General features: G+C 43.9%; 1 protein-coding gene across 1 annotated transcript in view; it reads right to left on the bottom strand.

Annotated features, from left to right (window-relative positions):
* The window catches only part of SLC22A23 (solute carrier family 22 member 23), a 114291-nt gene that overhangs the window by 81473 nt on the left and 9749 nt on the right, over nucleotides 1-23069 (bottom strand). Inside the window, 2 exon segments of the mRNA XM_075744952.1 lie at nucleotides 8911-9065; nucleotides 14377-14480. Coding sequence (XP_075601067.1) covers nucleotides 8911-9065; nucleotides 14377-14480 — 259 coding nt within the window.

Here is a 23069-nt window from a genome sequence, read left to right on the forward strand (position 1 = left end):
CCTCATTTCTCCAGGGAATTAGTCTCAAGTGTTTGGATAACAGACGGTACATGAAGTTACCTACCTATGCCTTAGTAGTGGGGCACACAGGTCTTCCAGTCTGCATTTTTGACAGAATTATTAATTACAGCACAGAGTGCTCCGGCAGAGCGTACCCTGTCCCACCGCACCAAGGCACGTTCTCCCGGCCGGGCAAGGCATGCACAAACACTGCGTCCCGCTGCTGCTGCTGCCAGAGATTACTCTCCTCGGAGAATAAACAACAGCAGAATGAAATGCATGTCCTTAACCTAATATATTGAATACGTGAGGTAAGCCATTGATGGAGTGGTATTTGCACTTAAATGCCTGGTTGTATGGGAGAGGACTCAGGCATCAGTGTACAAGCAAATAGTTTGCTCTACAAGAGGGTGATCTCTGCCGCAGGAATAGGCTAGAAAGCTGGAAGGAGAAGCTACAAGAATGGTTAGTCTACCCTGAGTTCCTCCAAACACGAGTCAGTTGGAGACAGGTGCTAGGGCATCCAGGAGCTAGGGAAATCACCCACAGAGGTACGGGAACATGGACACAGAACTTCTGATGCAAATACTGGATCATGCTCCCTCCCACAGTTCAGCACAGACACTGTTCATCAAGGGACAGCTACATTTCCAAGCCACGGAGCCTTCTTCAAACACCCCTTTTCTCTAAGATACTACCTGTTTTATTACCAAGCCTAAATTCAAGGTTAACTATGGTTGAAATATTCCTTACTAAATGTATGGGTAACTAATGCAGACATACAGCTCATACATGCAAAACTGAAGTAGTGCTTGCAAAGACTTGCAGATCATTCATTCGAATTCAGTAAACTGATTTCTTCTCTCACAATTCAAACCATAACCAGAATTCAAAGAATGTGAGCAAACAAGTTTTCAAGATACTAACAAGCACTTATGTCTCAACTTATCTCTAAAAAACGAATTGTACATACACTTACATAGTTAAGAAGGGACCAAATGTTCTCAAAAGACAAAAACATGGCTCATACTTTTAGGTCCATCAGTAATTGCAGCATTTGACTTGTAAACAAATTCAGGCACAATGCAACATTGAGCAGTTTTCTTTAAAAAAGAAAAACAAGTGATATGAGCACTGGTACAGCATGTATGATTAAATTCTGTAGACTGGCAACACAAAATGAATTAAAACAAAAGCGAACTTTTTATTGTATCTGACTAAATAATATGCATTTATAGAAATACTGCAGTGAGTGCTGCCTGTAAATTTCATGCTTTGAGTGAAATTTAATTAACTTGAACTAGTAAAAATCCCACGGGGTTATGTTATTTGTAAGCGAGAAAATAGGAATCATGTCTGCGTGACTGGGGATGGAAATTTGGCTAGCCTTGTTAAATTACGGTTCCTCTTGAAAGGCACATAAATATTTATGTGAATTTGTGTGCTGACATTTGTTGCTGGACTTGCATACTCAAGTCACTACAGATAACTTCTAAATCCACTTTCCTCATACACATGGTCTTTCCTCTATGCACATCCTGTTGCCACGATAATTTGGCTTGCGTTTTCCTGATGAGCTAACCTGTAGGGACAGGCAGGAAAGGGAAGTAAAGCACTATTCATTCATAGGTGATTTATGAACCTATGCGTGCTTCCTTTTGCAGCAGAAAGTTAACACATGCAGCTGGGGAAAAAAAAAATCTGACTACTTTAAGGGCAGCTCCTGAGCTCGTTGCTGCCCATCTCATTTCCAACTCTAGCTCTACCAGCCTTCAAGTTCTGTCAAGTGTAAGGACACAGCCAAGGAACAGGATGGCTAAAACTCAGTAAGCTAGCAGGCTTAGCAGAATAGGCTTTATATACACAGCTTCTCTCTGGTGCTCTCTGCAAAAAATTCAGTTTCCTGCTAGGAAAAATAAAATAAAAAAAAAATCACAACTGACAGAGCTTTCACATCCCTGTCTCCGAACCACTTGCATTTCTTAGAGGGGGGAAAAACCCACATACTGCTCAGATCATGAAAGTATGGGATTAACCATAAACCCACCACAACATCAGACATACGCCAGTGATACAATATTGCTGCACTATCAAGCCCTTGCAACCACAAAGTACATAACCATTTCCCAGCCAAACTAAGCAGAGTAGTTGGAGATCAGGCACTGGGCAGGTCACAGTGGGGAGGCTCTGCACTTTAAATTTGCCGGTAAGAAGGAGCAGACCTGACAGCTGCGGTGGAGCACTCTTCTCCTGCCAGGAGGACTCCTTGGAGGTACTACTGAGACCCACTCTCAGGAGGGAGGCTAGCAGGGGCACCGCACTGTGCACAGCAAAGGACTCCGCAAGGTACAGACCACCCACGTCCCGACGGCAGCATCAGTCACTTTGGACAGGGCTTGCACAGATGCATGCACACGAGTTATGTGAAGCTTTAGCTATCAGCAACCCTTCACAACGCTGAATGCTAGGTTGGATCTACATAGCAAGGAAAAGCTATTTAGCAGCTGTCTTAAAACAAGGGAAAAAAAAAAGCAAGGGAAACAGACACTTTACAATTTATGCTTGCAGTGAGGCTCTAACATCACTTTAGCCGAATCAAACAGCTGCAAGTGAAAGGCAACTTTCTGGGTTTAACTATACACCCATCTTAAACACCTCCTTGTAGTTTGAAGCCATGGTTGTATGAGCAGCTGAGACAATGCAAAGGAGTTTGGAAGGGGAGGAAAGGAGTCACCCCATTTCCTTTCAGTGGCAGTGAGCTCTTAGCTGCACAACGGGATGAGCAGACCTGTGAGTCTATTTGCCATTGTTCAGACTTAAAAAAAGTCCCTTAAAGCATCATTACAATCCTGAACAGTTACAGTTACAAGTATTTGCATGACAGAAGGTAAGATTTCACATACTGAGCATACCCAAACTGCTGGAGCTGTTTTGGAACAATTAAGACAGACACTTTAAATGGTAAATGCAAGCTGTGTTTTCAGCTGGGGAAATGACAAGTGTACTCTAATCTCATCCGATTGTCATCACCACAAGTATAACAAATGCAGTCTTGCATCTTAATTGCATTCCCAATTGACCAGTCATACAAGTACCACCTCAAATAAAATTAATTCCTTAGGCTTTTTGGTCACATTGACTACACACAAGAATTTCAGCAACTGAAATGGAAAAAACCTGATTAAGATCAGATCCTGCTGCAATTTATGCATTAACCAAACATCATCTAACCTCCCAAGGAGCTTTAGAAAGATCCTCCTTTTATTGTACTTTGGCATACTTTAAAAGTTTGTATAAATTCATTTCAAACAGACTGCCTCAAATGGTACAGTTTTTCCAGGATTCACGACAATAAGTTAACAATGCTTCAAGGGCACCTCTGCTCCAGAATATAGTTTTATGGGGTTAAAATAAGGATAACAGTCCATGCCCTAATGACAGACACCATGTGCCTAGAAAAGCTCATACCCACCCTGACCATCAGAAAAGGAGAGGAAATTCGTGGGAAGTACTGAGGAGAAAGAGGCTAACAGATTATACAAGGAGTGATAATTGGATTGTACTGAAGGAAGCAACGTAGAGCAAGGAAGATTTATACTTATAAGGAGAGTACTGTAATTCCAATAACCTTTTCCACTCTTGCATAAATTGAGCCCCCAGGCATTTAATAACAGACATGCACAGTCCTTTTTTTGAGCAGCTGGAGTGCTCCTACTCCATACTATTTTTTAACAGTTCTCACACAAAGCTAGTAAAAATACAGAGGTGCTGTTTCCAGAAACTCATATCCCATCTCAACATTAGAACAGTTTGTGGCTGCTATTTAAACAAAAACTTATCCTTTAACAGTTAATGGTCACTTTAGTGTGATCCAGTAGGATTTTCGTTCAGTGGATCCCTCTGCGATCGCTCCTACTGGATCTGCACCAAGTGACTCAGAGCAAGGAAAGGCTGGTTACGTGAACAGAAGGTAGGTGGCTTAACAACCTTGATCTTACCACAGACCTGTCAGCAGAGAGAACTGCACGTTACTGCAGAGCTACAGCACATGTCAATGTACTGGAAAGCAGTCAGATGTTTTCCACATCATCCAATTTGGGAATGCGTTGCAAAGTTATTTATTGAGCCGGTTTGGATTACACGGAATAACTTCAGAGCCTGCGATTTCCAGGGCTTCACCTGCCTTGCCTAGCCAAGGCCATGCTTGCTACTAAAGAGTCAGGAGAGGAAAACGGAGAATATATCAAGCCATTGTATTGTTTAGACCATTCAAACTCCAAGGGAGGTGGGAATGCTCCAGGATCTGAACCTATACACTTCTGGGAGGAGAGGAAGCAGGAGGGAAAGAGATAAATATCACCCTTTATATTGACACCTGACTGGAAGGAAAATTATTTTGCACATCTGACATCACTACAGCCCCACAGCTTCCGTGCTCTGTTTTGGCACTTGCTCATTCTTCAGACTGGAGCAAGCTTTCTAGCACACCACTCTAGCTTTCCAGGATATGTGTTAAAAAAACCAAAAATCCTAGGAAGCCACATTTTAGCCTGTCTCAGATCAGTGCCTGTGCAATTTACAGGAGTAACAGGTTAGATTGACCTAGCTATAAATGAGAAAGATACATCACAGCTGGACATCTTAACCAGTCTGGAAGCCTTTGCCAAGCTTTTCCAGGCTTTTGAAACACAACCTATGATTTTCAACAGCATTTCTACCTTTTTTCTTCTAACAGCATACGAAAAAACAACGTGCCTACTCATTCTGCTACCTTGTATCAGAGGGGCACCCCTGCTTCCTCACTCCAACCTGAGAAGATGCTGTCTCCCTTTCAGCAAAGCTATTTCCAGAGCCTATTTACTAGTTCATTGAAGTCTAAGACTTCCTAATTTTGCAGCATAATCTGTAGTTCAGTCACCCATGAAACTGCTGAACAGCCTGCAATTGTATGCAAATCCGCGCCATGGCTTGCGCTGTCTGAGCTCAGGTCTAGCCATTAGCGATGGCACACAGCACTGGAACAGGAGGCTCGTTATACCTGCCAGGAGCATTTGCCAGAAAAATGTGACTCTTCCCCCCCCCCCCCCCGCCCATCATCCTCCCCCTTAAATAGTTTAATTAACATCATCATCCTATCTTCGACTCCAGAAAGTGACAAAAGCAGGGACACGGGGGAGGAGGCAGATACGGCATAGGAAGCGATCAGCTGGAAGGGAACCCTTGCTTCTTTTTACCCATTTAACTGGCCCTGCACAGTATGGGGCCACACTCCTGCTCCATCCCTCAGGCTCAGACAGTGCAAGGGATGCCATGCCCAGTAGAAGATCTCCCAGAGGAAGAGGGGACAAAACCAAAGGGTGCATCCCACTGACAGCAGCATACCTGGCCTTCTCCAGAGGGAAGGTGGATGGCTTCCCTGCAGGGGCTCGGGCAGACGCTGGCACCAGCACGGCTTGGGCAGCAGCACATGAGAGAAGAGAGGGGAACAGGGAGGGGGAACTCCTGCCCTCAGCCATGAGGGCTGTTGCATCAGCTCGTGAAAGCGAACCCTAAGGAAGGGACCCATGCTGAGTCAGCTGCAGCATCAGGCCTTCTGTGCAAGCACACAGGAAAAGGCTGCCCTAAGGTCATGGCTGAGGCAATGTCTCAGTGACACTAAAGTGACCCAGAAGCACCACCCTCCCCACCCTTAAGATAATCAGATTCGCTTTCTCCCATGACTTCCACATTTGCTGAGTGTACTTTGTCCCACACGAGTTGCAAACAGAGCTATTTGCAGCAAGAGCGGCACACCTTGCCTGCTGTGAGTCCACAGATGCCTGCTGAGGCATTACTCAGGCATACGTATCCCTGCTCAGGGCTCCCACACCTCTTCCCCTCACTCTCAGCCAAAGCAAACCCCTCACAGGACTGGCCACCCCAATCAGTAAACTTAAACCTCATCTTCAGCTGGGCAGCAGGCTACAGCATTGTGCATCCACCCATTCCGAGCCAGCAGGTGCAGGATGCCTGTCCTTCCTCCCTGGACAAATACTTGGACAAAAGACACTCTCAGAGAAAAAAAAAAAGCTTTTCCTCTGCTTGCTCTTAAAGGCCCTCAATCTACGCTCTTTTCTACATTTAAATGCTGGACAGGCCATACATCCTCTTCCAACCACTGCAGCCAGAGCGCTCCTTAGCACCCTTCCACTATTTCTCTCTCCAGGAGATTTTTGCCTCCACTCCTCCAACAAGGGGCAGCCCATTTCTGCAGAAATCTGCTCAGCAAACATAGCTGGGGACCTAACTAGCATATCTCAGCAAACAGCTCCAACTCTGTGCATCAGATGACTGCTGAGTGTGGTGTATCGGGAACCACTTGGTTCCTCCCTATGGGGAGAGCTTCCTGAAGACCTTGCTGGTGCCTCTCCACACATAACATGTGCCGGTTGCTCAGGAGCACAGGAACCCATTGAAGGTTGGGTACCAGGGCAGGAAACCTCTTCCAGAGGACAGTAGAAGCTCCCACCACTCCACATCAGCATGAAACAAAAGCCTTTCAAAGCTGTGTGTGTTTGTTCAGTGGAAGAGGATTAACTGCCTTTCATTCTCCTAGATGGTCAATGACCCACAGCACCTGGGAGGAGAAAGCCCCCAATTCACTACTACTCTGCAGCAAACACCATCACTTGTGCCAAACCTGTCCCCTTCTTCCAGGTTCACTAGAAATTTCACCTGAAACATCTTTTCCAACAGAATTACAGCAGCTACAGGAAAACTTTTCAGTTTAACAAAGCAACATCCAAAAGTGGTTTCTTTAGACAAGTCCCAAGCAGCTCCAGGCAAGAGGCTGTACTTGGAGACCACAAGAAGCTAGCTCACTACAACACCAGGGAAAGCCCACAGAGGAGCATGGGGGTTCAGGTGCTGAGGTGAGGCTCACCCCTGGGCTCGCTCTACACCTTAGGGCAAACAGGTGGGAAAACAGCATTAGGCTGTTAAGAGTACAGTTTGAATGGCAAAGGCAGCTCAGCCCTGGCAGCTCTGTGCTTTAAAGACAGCACTTCGGTGCTCTTCCCACTCCCAGAGCATCCAGGACTGTTATTTACAATTTCCCCTTACGCGGGCCATAAATCCAAGCACAACTAGCAAACTCAACACAGTGTAAAAGGATCCCTGTGGCAGGCTAATTACCTTTGCAAGCTATGCAAGCCTATACAGTTTGCTTCTGCACAACAGCTTTGAAAACTTTGGCTAATGACTGTGTCTAGCAGATCAAACTTTCCACTTTCTATTGTTCTGCTCAGGGCAGCCAACCGGGAATTCAGGAGCAACAAACCTCAGGAGAGGAAATCAAGGTCATTAAGAGAAAGGGAAGAGGGGGTCTGAAACAGAAGGCTCCACAAAGCTGTGCAGTGGGATGCTACAGAATGTAGCAGAAAGGGAAAGATAGTCAATCTAAATTGAGAGGAAGCCTAACAGATTATGAGTATTAAAATCAAAACCAACAACAAAAACCAAGCAAATCCCCCCCCCCCCCCCCCCCCCGTTCCTCCCATTCTCTTAAGACTTTAGGGATTAATCCTCTCTCATGACTCTACACCAAGATGACAACTTTTATAGTTGTTTAAATGAAAATATTCAGCACAGAAAAACCCGCTCCCCTCACATCCACAGCCAGAAGGTCAGAAGATTTACTAGAGGTGCAGGTGCTGCATCTTTCATATTTTCTCATTTCTATGGAAGTGCAGTGATGTTCAGACTGCAGTTAATTTCACAGAGATCTCTCCTAACACCTACTAGCTCTATCCATGCATTGTCTATCCAGACAGCTGCTCATTTGCAATGGACATAGACATGCGGTAGTTATAGCACACACTTGAATTATAGCAGGGGAATCAGACTCAAATCCTTGCTCTGGATCAAGCAGAGCATGAACTAACCAGCATCTCCCATTTGCTGGATGAAAGCCTTGGCTGGCAACTACTGTCCGATCTAAGGTGACACATGCACTCTCTTGCTCTGATCTAAGAAGGACCAAAACGAAACTTTTACTTAGATGGCATTTCCCCACAAAAATCTTCAGTTTCAATGATTCTCTTAAAATTAAAACAAAACAAAACACAAACCACAAAACCAAGCAAACCACAAAACAAAGCCCAACCACAAAAACCCAAACCACTAATCAAGAAAAACCAACATGCTGCATTGGGCTGTGAAAAATCCCAACAAGCCTAATTTCCAGCCGAACGCTAGGCTGGTGCATCACTCATGTACTGTCCAAAGGCAAGGCCTCAGAAAGGGGTTTTCAAACGTTTTGGCTACAAGTTTAGCAGTCACACCAGATATGAGCGTGTAGACTTTTCTTACAAACTTTCCCCCCCAAATTCTCTCAGTTATTTCCCCCCCCATGAAACAGGCAAAAATATCAACAAACAAACAAAATTATTGATAAAAGGACTTCAGGTTTCTTCTCACATGTTTTTGCTGTACTTTACAATCCTGAGGCCGGGACACAGGATCTCTTGCTGTAAGTAACAGAGGAATTTCTGAAAAAGTGCCAGAATACATACCACTAGAGAAAGCAAAAGTGGGGAGTGTCCTACCGAGCTCAATACTGCAAGGTAAAACCCGTTCCCATTACACATTATGGCCACAACACAGATGACTTCTAGGTTTAAATAACAACAAGGAAACCCAAAACAACCTTGTAACTCTTAAAATGAGCTCTCGAACAGCTTCACAGACTGCTCTGTAGCAACCTAAAGAGACAGCTTCAAAATCTCTACCTCCTTACCAAAACTCAGGCTAAAGCTTTTTCAGTCGATACGATTCTGGTTTGATCTGTTTGGATGAAAGCGGGAAGCCAGAGAACAGGAAACCACATACTCAATAAAGACACATTTGGAAGGGTGATGAAGGCATACTCACGCAATGCGTACAGGGAGAGGACTATTCCAGCCAGGCAAAATCCCTCAAAAAACCTGAGTGTGCTGAACATGGTCACGTTCACTGAGAGTGCCACAGTCAGTCCAAATACCAAAATGAATATGACAGAGAAGAGCAGTACAGGCCGTCGACCAACCCTGAAATTAAAGTAGGGAGAAACAGTGTTAAAAGCCAGGATGGACAACAACTAGCAAAGAAGGAAACAAGTCATGCAATCCATTCCAAATACTGTCATCCATTTTTAATGCTTGTTTCATTCTTCTCATTTTTTTTCTGCTTACTAAAACCCAGATTCCTCCATCAGCTTTACATTGACAAGTTCCTTTCCAAAAGGATTGAGTGGGAACAGCACATGATGTATTACTGCTTGATTTAAACATCATTTTCAAAACACTAAAGGTGAACAAGGGAACATCTAAGAACTATGATAAGGCCATCAACAAATACTTTGGAGATTAAAAACAACTGCTCAAAGCTTTCTGTAGTAGCACAGTAGAGTATATGGTATTACATGTTATATGTAGCATGGTATATTATTATTTCTCCACAGTATACAGCCACAGAGCTTACTGCAGAGATTGCTTCTTCCCAACATGTGCTTCTCAGCCTCATCTGCAAGAGGAGCAGACTCAGAAAATTACTTTTCTTGACCTCATTGAGGGCAAGCCTAACAAACACAGACTATCGCTTCCCTGAGCCTTAGAGAGCCAACAGTAATGCTTGCAGGAGAACAGTGAACTTCCTCCATGTCGCATCCCCACAGTGGCTGCCAAGATCTGCAAAACCAGCCTGACTGGAGGACTAGGAAGAAATCTCTCCAAAAATGATTACTAGCAATGCAGGCGCGAGGATTTGCAGTCCTCCCTTGCAGGCAGGCTTTGCATCTGCAACTTCTAGTTGCACCTGTTGGTGCAGCACCAACAAGGAGGAAGAGCTACGCTGCCACTGAATGTGGGGGCACTTGCTGCAGAGTTTGGCTCTTACGTCAAAAGAATACAAGACTTTTACATCTCTTGCTCATATGCTTACTGTTTATAATTCCTCTTCCCTCCCCTCTTCCTGTGCAAGGAGAATGATACGAAGCACCAGAGCACACAGCTATTTTTAAGCAAGACTTGGATCGTTACATGGAGATTTCCAAAATTTTTTCAACTTGTCAACTCCCACAAGTTTTCCAGTGGAACTGAGGATCCCTTTTAGTCAGCTCCATATGCCATTTCCACAAAGAGTATATGAACTTGCTTTTCGTAGGCAGCTTTCACAGAGCCATTCAAAGTAGTCTGTCAGCTGCAAGCCAGCCATCAGGTTGAATGTCAGCACAATAAAGAGCATTGAAATCTCACAACTTAGTCCAGTTCCACGTACTGAAGTGTTTCTATTTAATTATTTCAGCAGATTGTTACCAGAAGCTATAAAGTATATCATATATACATTCACAATTAAAACTTTGGATTGTGCTTTACTTAAAATGGAACAAGATCAATAAAATATGTGGTGAAGGGCTGACAGAGAGGCATGGTTATATTTTTTGACATTTACTAGAAGAGGACACCAATACGCGTGTCACTATTCACGTTTTTGCAAAGTCACACCTAGGAAGGTGATGTGAAGGCTCCTTGCATAAGGACAGGTTTACTATTTTTTTCAGCTGCAGCATCACCTCTGGGGCACCTCAAAGATTTAAATTGTTGGCATTAGCCGTTCAATGTTTTTAAAATGGAAAGTACCAGCGTGCAAACTGAAGACAGCAAGGTCAAAGCAGACTGCTCTTAGTCAATGTACAAACCCAGCCCACCAGAAGATGAGCTGCTGTTGAGCTCAGGGTGGGAACACAACATCACTGCTTTGGTCATACGGGATGTACTGGGAACGTGCTGGATACTGGGGCAGTTACTGCTGCGTGTGCTTCAGATTTTATATCTATGGAACACGAAGCACTTGGGCAGGGAGGGGAAATACCTCATATGAAACCTTGAATACAGAAAAAACCCAACCAGCTATGAACTTTGTGTTATCAGCAATCTGCGCAGACTTTTGCAGCCCTATTTTTGTAATCGCCAAGCTGTAATTCATACTAATTAGTATTTGTGGAAGTATTTTGTAGATGAAAGGCATTATGCAAACACTCAGAATTAGGAACTTAATTCTCATCACAAGCCTGACCTGCCATTCCCTGATGTTGATTAAAAAAGACCTCATGCTTAGCATATATCAGTTCCCTTCTTCCCCTCCTCCCACTCTTTTTACTAGAGATTATCCATCATTAAGACGCAGAATTTATTCTAACATTATACAGGTTATGCAAATGAATGGTTGCTGCCTATGAAGAATCAAGAAAATGAAATCCAAGACCCTTCTGGGCTTGTGAAAGCCAACTCAGGCCAGACAAGTCCTCTAGTAAGAGGCATCATCAGCACCTCCTCCCAGACACAAAACTAGTCTCCTTCCTCACCAAGGCATGCACCACATTCCTCAAAAATCAAAACTCCAGGGCAGTTATCAGCCATATATTTGTGATCCAGCAGTGTTTTGACAGGATGGTGTCTCAGAGCATAAAGAAAGCCTTTTATATGTAGACAGAGTTATCTGACTAGCAGTACAAGGAAACGCTTGTGAGAAATTAAACCATACACAATCTCCCTGGTAAAACAGCCCCGGGATACTATCTGCTGCCATTCAAAGTATTCCAGAGAGAGATTTCTGTGCCACAAAAGTCTCAGCCTACACTGCACATACTATTATCTAGATCAAAGGCTAAATGCTGCCTGCACAGGTAAATAACTAGAGATACAAGCAACCTCGGGCTTTTGAAGAATCTGCAATCCCCACAGCATGATATGCAGATGCAACAGAAAGATAACGTCATCAGAGTTGCACCACAGGGGGAAAGCAAGTGGGTTTGAGGATGAGATTTGCTCCTCCCATGCTCCTACACATGTACCTTGCCACCCCGAGAAGACTAAGCTTTGCTCTTGCTGCCGATCAGATTGCTCTTCCCATGCTGCTCTTTGCAGGTTTTGTGACTTGAACTGCCACCAAGGCTCCATAAAGCACCAGAGCAGGTGCAAAGCAGGAGCGGTTCTGGGCAATGAGAGGCACAGACCTGCCGTCTCAATACTACATGGACACCAAATCCACCTGCTCCAGAAGGAAGTCTTCCACAGAGACCTCAACAGCCTCTGTCCAGAGCAGGCAAAGCTGCCGGCAACACGCTGCCTGTTGAACGAGTAACCCATACAGGCGTTGGCCGCAGTCAGTCATCGCACAGCAGAACACGTTTACAGACCTTCTCCCTATAGATTTTCGACATAGAGCTATCCAAGTGTGCACACCTACTGTATTTTGAACACAGACCACTCAGTTTACTTAGCAAATGACCTTGATACACTCAATGCCTTTGCCAGGTACAGCTTTAAAAGCTTTCTTTCAAAAAAGGAAAAGCAAAATTCCAAACCCTAAAGCTACAAAAACCCCAAAGCACCATCTAATTATCTAAACCGGACAGTGGTATGTAAGTGAAATGAAAACAGATTTTGAAAGTTTGTAACACTTTCATGCATTACTCCCTTTAATCTCCCCTGTTCTTGCTGGGAACTGACATCCTTTTTTTTGTTCTTTTTCTCTTTTTTACAGGTACAAACCCCTTTGTATCTGTCTCTCCACACAACCCCCTGCCTTAGTGGAAACTCAAGTTGTGATTAAATAGCTCAGTAAATCCCATTCAAGCCTTCTTTTACCAGCCCCAAATGCTACTGTTAAATGACCAGAAGACTATCCAGTGCAGAACCCCCACTGTGTCAGGTACATCAGCTGGCAAGGATGGGGACCGAAGAGGAGCACAAGGAGTGGGTTTGGTGGCAGCAAACCTTGTCCCTTCTGGTCACCCAGGAAAGGGCAAAGGGCTCACTCATCCCTCCATCCACCAAGTCACCCTTTTTCTCCTCTGCACCACAGCTGGAAAACAGATTCTCTCCAAGTTTTCTTAAACTCATTAAAAAACCAACCAACAAACCAACCTGATTTTTATATCACGGTAATTTTATGCTGCATTAGCTCAGCTAAGCAGCTTGCAGAGGGGTTCAACAGGCACACGTGGCAGCACAAAGTACACACTAGGGACAGAAATGGATGGAAGAGCAGGATGCTCCTTCTTTTGGTGGCAAGGAGCTATTAAATCTGCTTATTGCATTTCTCTCTTGAAGCTGGTGCCTTAGGCAACAAAGTTGTTCACTTATTTGTGACTTACTTGTCAATTACAGCAGCATTTCCCTAACTTGGCAATAAGTCTACTTTCTCCACAATGATTCCATTTTAGGAAAGCCGAGCAAGATCCCTCATTCATTTCCCAACTATACTTTCTACGTGTTGTTAGAGCCCTGTTTTACTTTGGTATTTTAATCAAATTCAACTGTATTTCATCATGCACATTCCCTACTTCACTGAAAAGTCATTATTGCTCAGTTACCTAAAGACTTTAGTGACTATTCAAGAATTAAGATGCAATTTTGCTACAAATGTTTGAGCTAAATTACTGCACAGCTGCAAGGGACCTTTTCTCTCCCAACTGACTGGTGAGTTGCTGAAGCTTTGTAGGATTTCCCTAATAGGCAGCTCTTCTTTTTCCTTTCCTGTTTTAATGAATGGCAGAGGAGTTAACTTGGGGCCATTTAAAGCACCAACGCTGGCAACTGTGCTGGAAGGCACTGAAATGACTGGGACAGCAGCGCAGAGCTATTGTTTCAGATGCTGCAAGTTTCCATTGAAATCACTTGAGTCATGCCTTTAATTCCCCCCTCACCCCCCTTCCGCACTGCAAGACCCTTTCTTTAAATAAAAGCTGAACACTCAGAATAACTGGGATATCCAATAATGTTTTCACCACTGCAATTTAAGGAATTGCAATCTATGCTTTTAAATTTAATACCACCAATATTAACAACACATTAGTCAGCGATTCCTTAACACTACATCAAAATGTTTGCTTAACAAGAACTTTAAAAATAGAACAATGGAAAGGTTTGCAAAAAACAGCCTTCTACCCCCTGAAAGATACTGTGTAAGCACAAGGTTGACATGACACTAGTCTTGTATTCAGACAAATCAATGCTGCTTCCAATTTCTAAACCCTAAACCAAAAGCTTCACTTACATAATTAGAAAATACTTTATTCTGTACTAGCATTACAGCTGTAATAAATTGTGTCAGCAGGAAATAACCAAGTCAACTATCAAATAGCTTATTTTCATGTTATTTACCTTGGTATAAATTACTCAGTTCAAGCAATTAACACAGTTTTAAACTGTTTATTCATCATGCTTCTTTCAGAATCTGAAAAATCATTATGCAAAGGTTCTTCATGAATATAAAGTAGAAGAAAATCAAAACAATATTTAATATTTTATTGTTATTTATTTATAGCTACATTGCATTAAAAGATTTTTCACTTACCAGTCAGCTATACATCCTGTTATTAAGTGGCCGAAGATTAATCCTACCAGTAGGGAGAATTTAGCAATGTGGACCTTCCAGGCAGACTCACAAACAAGATCCCACTGGAAGAAAAACACACAACAGAAACTGAAATAAATTAGTTTCTCAGATGTGTTTAAACATACATACATTGGTGTAGAGCTTCTTCCAAATTTCAATCTAGTGTGAGTGCATAGAAACGGCAGAAGAAAGCTTTCTGCCTCAAGGCAAACCCCAGACCCCAAGAAGCAAATTCAAGACTCATTTACTTCAGCGAGTTTTATCAGGCCCTTATTTATAAAATGACAACATCCAACACTTAAGTCTCCTCCTCTCCAGGGCACGTGAATTTAGACTAAGTGGCATATCTCCGACACTGGCAGTACTGACGTAGCGGAGCATCTCACCGCAGCAGCCCAGCGAAGCTCACCGGCGGCGAGCTCCATAATTAGAGAGCAAGTTCTCCCACTGAGCTCCTCAGGGCTGCTGGGACACATGGGGACAAGCAGCTGCTCCGCCGCAGACCCTGGATGGCCGTCAGCTCCAGGCTCCCACAGACAAAGCGTCAAGACACTTTTGCTTTCAGAAAAGCATCCCGATTCCCCAGGCGGTAGAAGGGGATGAAGACCAACTGACAGCCATGGCTCACCAGGACAAGCCCTGGCACGGCAGCAGACAGGGCAGCCACGTGACAGCAGCCTCCGCAGCGACATTTCATGGCCCAGAGGTCAGACAGGGGCTGAACCTCCACACTAAAGCTACCCCGATAGTGAAATTACCTTTTCTATTCAGAGGAAGAGAAAATGGACCTTTTCGGGTGCCCCATCATTAGGGCACTGCCTCATTCCCATGAGAATGATGGGAACAGCAAGGTTTCTAGTGAGGCTTCCCTAAACTCCAAGACATTTTCCTCTAAGGCATTAGACTAAGTCTCTGTAGAGCCAGGCTGGCAGAGTCCTGGCTTTAGCCCAACACCCTCACTGCCCTCAGACTTGTAACCATCTCTCTCTCTGTGTGAGGTGTGGATGGTACTATTATACCCTTGAATAAATGTAGGAAGATATGTTTGTTCATGGTTTGTGAATTGTTCAAATATTGATGGTAATGGGAGCCATGCACATTACATGAAAAAAAAGTACAGCTAACTTTGGAGAGTCAGATACTTCAAAATTGAACCTTTGCAGAATAAAAGGTTGTTCGGGTGTAATGTAATAGTAACAGTCATCCTGACACCAGTAACTGAAGTTTCATGGGCAAATACGTAAAGTAAAAGTATGCAATTTATTTTTAAAATTCAGGTGCAACTGTGAAAGAAAGCTTCCTTCAAAAGAGTTTGGTTAGGTGCAGTGCAGTTTTAAGCATTTCTGTGACATACAGCCCTCCCACAAATAAGGTTAGCTCTGACGCAGCCCTCCGGTTCATCACAGGGGATGTCCTCCTTACCACACACCATCTCACCAAAAAGTGTGGCACGTCTGTGGCAGAAAGAAACGTGCCAGCTTTCTGCAAACATTCAGGCTTTTTGTTTCAGTTAAATGTATTTTTTGAGTTCCTCACTGTACTGACTTGTAGAAGTTGGGACGTACGCATCTGATCCTCCAAGCTACAGACCGAAGGCACTAAGGAACCAGAAGCAAGTAGTATGAGTATTTTTCCCACCAAATAGCTTTGAGTTATTTGCAGCAAAACAGCTCAGTAAGGCAGTGAGAATTTCTCTCTGCAGAGGTTTGCACCTTAGAAGTATTCAGCAAGTGGGGGAAACACAATTCCTAATATTTGTAATTACGGAACCAATCTCCAGCTAGCAAAGAAAACATCTGCCCAGACAAGCCGCAAACAAAACAAAATTCAGGAGGTACATCTGAGCTTCAGGCAGGCTTTCAAATGCTCTGGGTTTATTTTCACAATGCAGAAGGTGTATATACTGCTTTAAAAAGAGAAATAATTTTTGTTTGTGGAATACAAATTAAGTTATTAAAAATAGTCATATTTACACAAGAACACCTTTTTTTAAAGGCAATCTCTACAAGATGTTAATTTTTAATTTTATGGCTGTCAGAGGAACCGTGATGTCATCCAAATGCAAAAAGAAAAAGCAGATATCCCAGTGCCTTTTCATTTTCACAGCTGACTATTGCTAGTCGAAGAGAGCCAGCCTTCGCACGAGCTCCAGGCAGAGAACGTGCAGTACCAGATTACACAGAGGTAAAAGTTCATGGGTGGAAGAGCCAAAAGTCCCATGAAGGCCTGTTGTGAAATTTCAGGCCAGGCCAACAGATGTCAAACCACTTTGGCACACTGGCACACAGAGTAAGAGTTTAAAAGCAGAAGTAAATATATCAGCAGGTCCTTCAGTGCTGCCTAAAATGCACCCACCATTCCTATTGATAACTTATCTGGGGGTGATCATTTGTTTGTTTTTAAGGCTATTGCCCAACTTCCCAGCTGCTCTGAAAATAAGAACTTGTATTTCCTTGCAAACCCTGCATCTGGCCCTTTCGTGTCCTAGCGAAGCACTCACTCTGCAAGCCAGAGTAAATCAGAGCTGATCCCCGAGCCCACAAAGGCGGCGTAACATGGGTGCTGCCAGACACGAGCAGCCCCTGACCATCCCTGAACCTCTCCAAAACCCTCAGAATTTGTACACAGTGAAATGGTGAAATATTTTAACAGCTGCTTTAGCACAAACTTTCAGAGAATCTGCCGCAACCCCAAATTACTCGCTCAGTACTAAAAGCACGAGCATACCCACGTTTCTTCTCCGGCAGCTGTCACAAACCGGAGAGAGGCCGCTGTGAAGCATTTGTCCAAAATGAATTTGGGAGGACAGTGGTGGGTGCCACCGGGGCATTTGACTGGCAAAGAGACAGAAGAATAAGGAGAGGACACGAAAGAAAAATGGATGCCGCAGTCAAAAGTGGACTCAGATAAAGATGATATTAATAGGACAAAATACATATTTAATAGGTAGCATATCGTCCTCACCCATCGTAACAGAGCAGCAGAGCAAACCAGCAAAGCTTCATCGTGCTGGAAGATGTGAAATTTTGCCAGAGACCCACACTCCCTCCATCCTTTCTCCATGGAAAAGCCAAAGGCAGAGGATTGCAGCCTCAGCTTTGAAGAGCTGGAAATAAAGGGCTGTCAAGCAGGAACCACTGTATATTATCAACGCTGCCCTTATATACATCTCGGCTTGGCAGAGCGTATTTGACACGTGCCCACACGGCCATGGCAGGTCCTGCCGTAAGCACCAGGAGTTTCATCCTGCAAACACAACACCCACATTTGTTCCACAGAGAAAGCAGTGACAGGTTTCCACATCCCTGCAGAACAAAACGCTGGGCTGGGCAGTGCTGATGACAGTTCAAGTGGCACTCCAAGTAAATCTGCACCAGGAGATTGTTTTGGCCAGAGATGATACAGTAATCCTCTACGCCTCTTACAAAAGGTAGATTAATCTGTTACAAGCAGGGAGACCGTGAAATTCTTTAACTGCTCTGGCTGAATCCCCTGGTGTCCCACTTGGGAGTTAACAGCACCCAGCCTGAAGGAAAGGTACTGCTAAATTTTCAGTGCTCCCTGGGATTTCTCTTTGAGTTCCTGGGTTTTGTCTGGCTTTCTGTCCTCCATCCATCCTCCTAATGCAAGAGATCTGATAAAGTGACTTGCTAAACCAATAAGACTGTATTGTTATGCTGAAACAAAAACAACTGTATATAAAATATGCTGGTGGAAAGGGAACGTTTCCCAAAAAAAAGCTTTTTTTGTAGCAGTACAGCAATGTAGAGAATTTGCCACCTTTGCAGATGCGCAATATATTGCAAGTGGTTTTTTTCATGTTGTGACAGCATTTTTATGTCAGAACTTAAGGAGTCACACCTTCAGGATCCTAATGTTTAATTGATATCGGTGAGTCACCACCCATGCTGTGAGTCACTATGCTTCACATCAAGATGGAGGACTATTTCAAACGTGAAATCCTTCGGAAGACATCTGGCAAAAGGTAACGCACCCAAGAAGTAACCTTCTTGTAATTTCTTTACAAGGGGTGAAAATCTGGACAGGGTTCATACTGTGAGTCAGTATTTGCACTGAAGTCACAAATGTAAAGTCTGCTCCATGTTTGTTACTACAAACACAAGCTGTCTCAACTAAGGGCTCCTGCCTTGAAAGCACTTGTCCTCCAGAGGCCATAATGCCGTCTGTGGTGTCTAAGAACACTGTATACCCACTGCAAAAAGGTCATAATAAGATGTCTACCATGGATTTGGTTGCTTCTACCTTCACACTGATTGCATGGAAAAGTGCAAGGCAGATCCTGCTGTCCTAAAAAGAGCAGAGACAGGAGCAGAGACACTCTACGCCAGGCTCTGGGCAAGTGTTGGACCAAAGAGCCCATGAGAGGGGAGCTGGACACGCACACCCTCTCCCTGCACTGTGGGTTCACAGTGTTTCCAATGACCGATGCCCAAATTGCTGCTGAAAGAAAGCAGACCCTTCCCCAAACAATCTGCAGGTGGCTCGTAGCTCTGTTTTGACTGCTCTCTGCATTGGTTTCAGGACAAGGAGACCAGAGCATCACCCACACTGCTGCCTTGGAAGACCCTAAGCCAGGCACGAAGCTGCACCCTCGGTCCTTGCCCAGCCAGGCAGCACCCAGCTGCTGTGCTGGTCTTTGCAGGCTCCATCCCGAGGCACGTAATGTGTCCCACGTAAGCAGCCTCTCGATTCCTAGACAAAAGGTCCCACTTTGGAAGCCCCAGCCTCTACGTATCTCACATGCCACAGCTTACCATGGCGGACCCAAATCCCTCCTAGGGAAAAGCCACGGGCTCACCTGCACATTGGATGCTGATTTTAAGACAAGTAAATGCAAATAAAAATCTGTCATTTGTCAGTGAGGTCTGTGTGTGTTGGGTCTCATCTTTCTTTGTTCTTCTCTTTCCTGCTTCATCTTTTTATAGCCAAACCCTGTCAATTTTCCCTGCGCAGCACTAGAATCCATCTTCTATATAAATACCTCGTCTAGTGAGAGTTTAAATTTATGATGTCTTCAGATTCTCTTACAGTATTTTTGCAAAAAAGTGAACCACAAAATTATCTTTAAAAGGAATAAAATAAAAAAAAACAGAAATGGGTTATGCTTTTCATACAATAAACATAAAAACCTAAAGCAGTCTCCACGTACTTACTCCTGGAGGAAAAGCGCCATGTCAGCAGAACAAGCACTACCAAAAAGACCCCAACCCAACAGAAAAGTAAAAATCCCCATGTCAGTACTTCTACCATAATACACCTACCACTGATGCCTTTTCCCAGTACTAAATTATGTGAGTAGTACTTGTAGTTTCAGCCACTGGAGATCTCGGTACCAAGATTTCCCCCCACGCTTCTCTAGCCGCAGCCAAAGATGACCCTCTGGCTGCATTTTTACTGTTAAAGACAGTGCACAACTTCCAGAAAATGGTGTGATGCTCAACTCTATAGAAAAAAAACCTGTGCAATTAAACCACACTAAAGAGGTTGCAGGAGAAGCCTCCCAGAGAGATGTGCAGCACAAAGTCAAGGTGGTTTTACTGTCACAGGAGTGCTCCACTTGGGTGTCCCTGTATCTCCCTCAGCTCTGGCAACAACAGGGGATTTAAACTATTTAACCTTCAAGGTTCAGGGTAGGGATGTCTCCCCTTTGAGATCACAGCTGGGCAAAGCACTCCTCGAGCTGTATTTTCAGTGTCAATAAAGTGTTCTTGAGAACATCTGGCATTTTTTTGACCACCAGTACAACCAGCTGGGTGGAAGTATCAAGAAGGTCACATTTCAAAATGGGGGAATTAAGACAATTACAAAAAAATTAAACCAAGTAATCCTGGAAGACTTAAGAAGGTATAAAAGTGAAAGATTTCTTCTTCCTTTGGCCAGCTACATTCAGAACTAAACATCTCCAAACTACATCTTTCCTATCGATCGGAGGAAATCCTTGTAAAAGCCTTACATTCTTATCAGACAGAACTGGACTTCCTTGGAAAACAAAATAGTAATTAAAAAAACCACAACCACAAGAAAATGAACAAATCGGCTATTGAGAGGTTTCATTGTTTTCTTTGAACAGCCACAAAGAAGCCTACACCACCTACGCTGGAATGCCTCAACCCACCATGCAGTCAACACCTGACTTACGCTACTTCCTCTGTGTATGGTGCTAGACCTCCAAGCACTGAGGACATCTAGCTTTCTTCAGCTTTATAAGTGGATGTTTTTGCTGAAAATCTTGAACAAGTGCCTGTGTGCTTTGGACCTTTTAAAGATAAATTCTTCTAATAAACAAGTTTCTACTCAGCAAGTACACACTGGTATTTTGAGAGGGCTACAAAGATGAGGAGGAGACTGGAGCATCTCTTCTATGAGGAAAAGCTGAGAGAGCTGGGTCTGTTTAGTCTGGAGAAGAGAATACTGAGAGGAGATCCAATCGATACTTATAAATATCTAAAGGGTGGATGACAAGAGGATGGGGCCAGACTGCTCAATGGTGCCTAGGACAAGGGGCAACAGGCACAAACTGGAACACAGGAAGTTCCATCTCAATATGAGGAAAAGCTTCTTCACTTTGAGGGTGACAGAACACTGGAACATGTCGCCCAGAGGGGTTCTGCAGTCTCCTTCTCTGAAGATATCCAAAACCCTCCCGGATGCCATCCTGTGCAACCTACTCTAGGTGGTACTGCTTTAGGAAGGGGGGGTTGGACTAGATGAGGTCCCATCCAAGCCCTACCACTCTGTGATTATAACCATACAAATTTGCAATAACTTTTTCTCAGGCAGCAAAAGAGATATTGTTGGTACCAGAGTATCACTGTTTGCTCAATGTCTGCCTCCTTCCCTTTCTCGGCAAATCTGGCGTCCCTGTTCTGTACACTGGAGCTTGCTAGCTCAACAGATGTGAGGTTTTGTCTTGTTCATCTTCTTGTCTAATTGATTTTCTTACAGTGCAAAATTTTCTGCACTTTTCATTCTTGGAAACCAGCAAACTGTTTCTGACCATGGCAGACAGCTGGCAGGGAAAGCTGCAGTCCAGGAAAATCACTCATGAACAGTGAACACAAGGTCACATACACAGAAATTGTCAGGTTGCTTTAACTACAGACATGACAGACCATCTGGGCAACGTACCACTTGAAAAATAAAGCAAAGAAACTACTGTTGACTACTGCCACAAAGCCAAAGGTTTTGGGGACATGGGGAGGGAAGGGAATGGAGAGAGAGAGAAAGAGGAGAGGGCACGTGAGCCAGAGGACACGTGCCTAGCAGTCTTCCAAGAAAGATATAATTAGATCGTGCAGCGTTGTACAAAAGCAGTTTCATGTACCTATGAAAACAGTACAAGACTGCACAACTGTGGACTTCACAAATTTCCCTAATGGTTTCTGAAGTTTAACATAGTCGAAGTTGCTGAAATACATCCTTCAAAACTACATTTTCAGATACGCATGGCTTAGCTGTGAAATTTCCACATTAATTTTTGAAGCGTGTATTTTTAAAGTCTGGTATTTCAGCCTTAAAAATAAAGCACACAGGCCTGGTGCCGTGCTGCCACACATCGCCGCGTGAACAGAGATACATAAAACGGCACTTCCTCCTGGTTTGCAAACTTCAACTCCATCATGAAGATTGGACACTAAGGCACAGGTTGTGTCAAGTTGCTTGCCATCAGAGAGGCAGATAGACACCGCCTCCGATATGAATTACCTCAGGGTAACTAGGCTGTCCCCACTATGCCCCACGGGGGGATGCTGTCCTGCTCACATCCAGTACGTGCATGGCCCCGTTCTGCCCCAGCAGCAGGAAGGTGATGCCGGCAGCAGATGCGTTACTGTGGCATCTCCTGCCTGTGCCCACTGAAGCAGCACCAGGCTGCCAGGCGAGCTGCACCGCGCACATCTACGTGCCCTGTGTCACATCTAATGCCTTCAGTCATGGCTCACCTGTAAGAGCCATCTCCCCAATGTGGTGAGACGGCTCAAGCAACACTGTAATCCTAAAACAAGCCCAAAGCTCCAAATATGTAAGAGGACACAAACAGACTTTGTTTCACAGCCAGTAAAATAAACTAGAAAATACTTTAAATTGAATGCTCTGCACTAAATTATTCCTTAGTTTATGCCATTAGCGCAAAAAAAAAAAAAAAAGCCTCCAAGCTATCCACCAAACACATCAGCAGAGTCCCAAAATAATGAGATGCCACCTGAAACACTGCAAAACTAAGAAAGTTTAATCTACCCTTCAACTTCACATTTTAATCAGGAACAATTAGCTCTTCTGTTCTCAACCTTGCTCTCATCACAGATCTATTTCTTTTCCCCACTGGGAGAGGGAAGAAGGAAGTTTGCTAAGTAAATAATCATCACTAATACGCTAACAATTAAAACACGATTTGTTAATCATATGACAGTCTTCTGAACACTCAACATGATTAAATAAATTTTAGTAGCATCCATGTACCACCCACTTCTCCATCACTATTTCTTTTATTTTCAGTAACAGGAGTTCCCTTTACTCTGAGACATTTTGATCTTCTCCAGCCTTCGCCCTCCCCAGATTAGTCAACTAACTTGTTTCTCAGCTGATGTGATCTGCTGCACTTTTACCAACTCCATAATGTCATCTAACATCAA

This window comes from Balearica regulorum, chromosome 2 (genome assembly GCF_011004875.1).
Source record: "Balearica regulorum gibbericeps isolate bBalReg1 chromosome 2, bBalReg1.pri, whole genome shotgun sequence".
NCBI classification, from domain to species: domain Eukaryota; kingdom Metazoa; phylum Chordata; class Aves; order Gruiformes; family Gruidae; genus Balearica; species Balearica regulorum.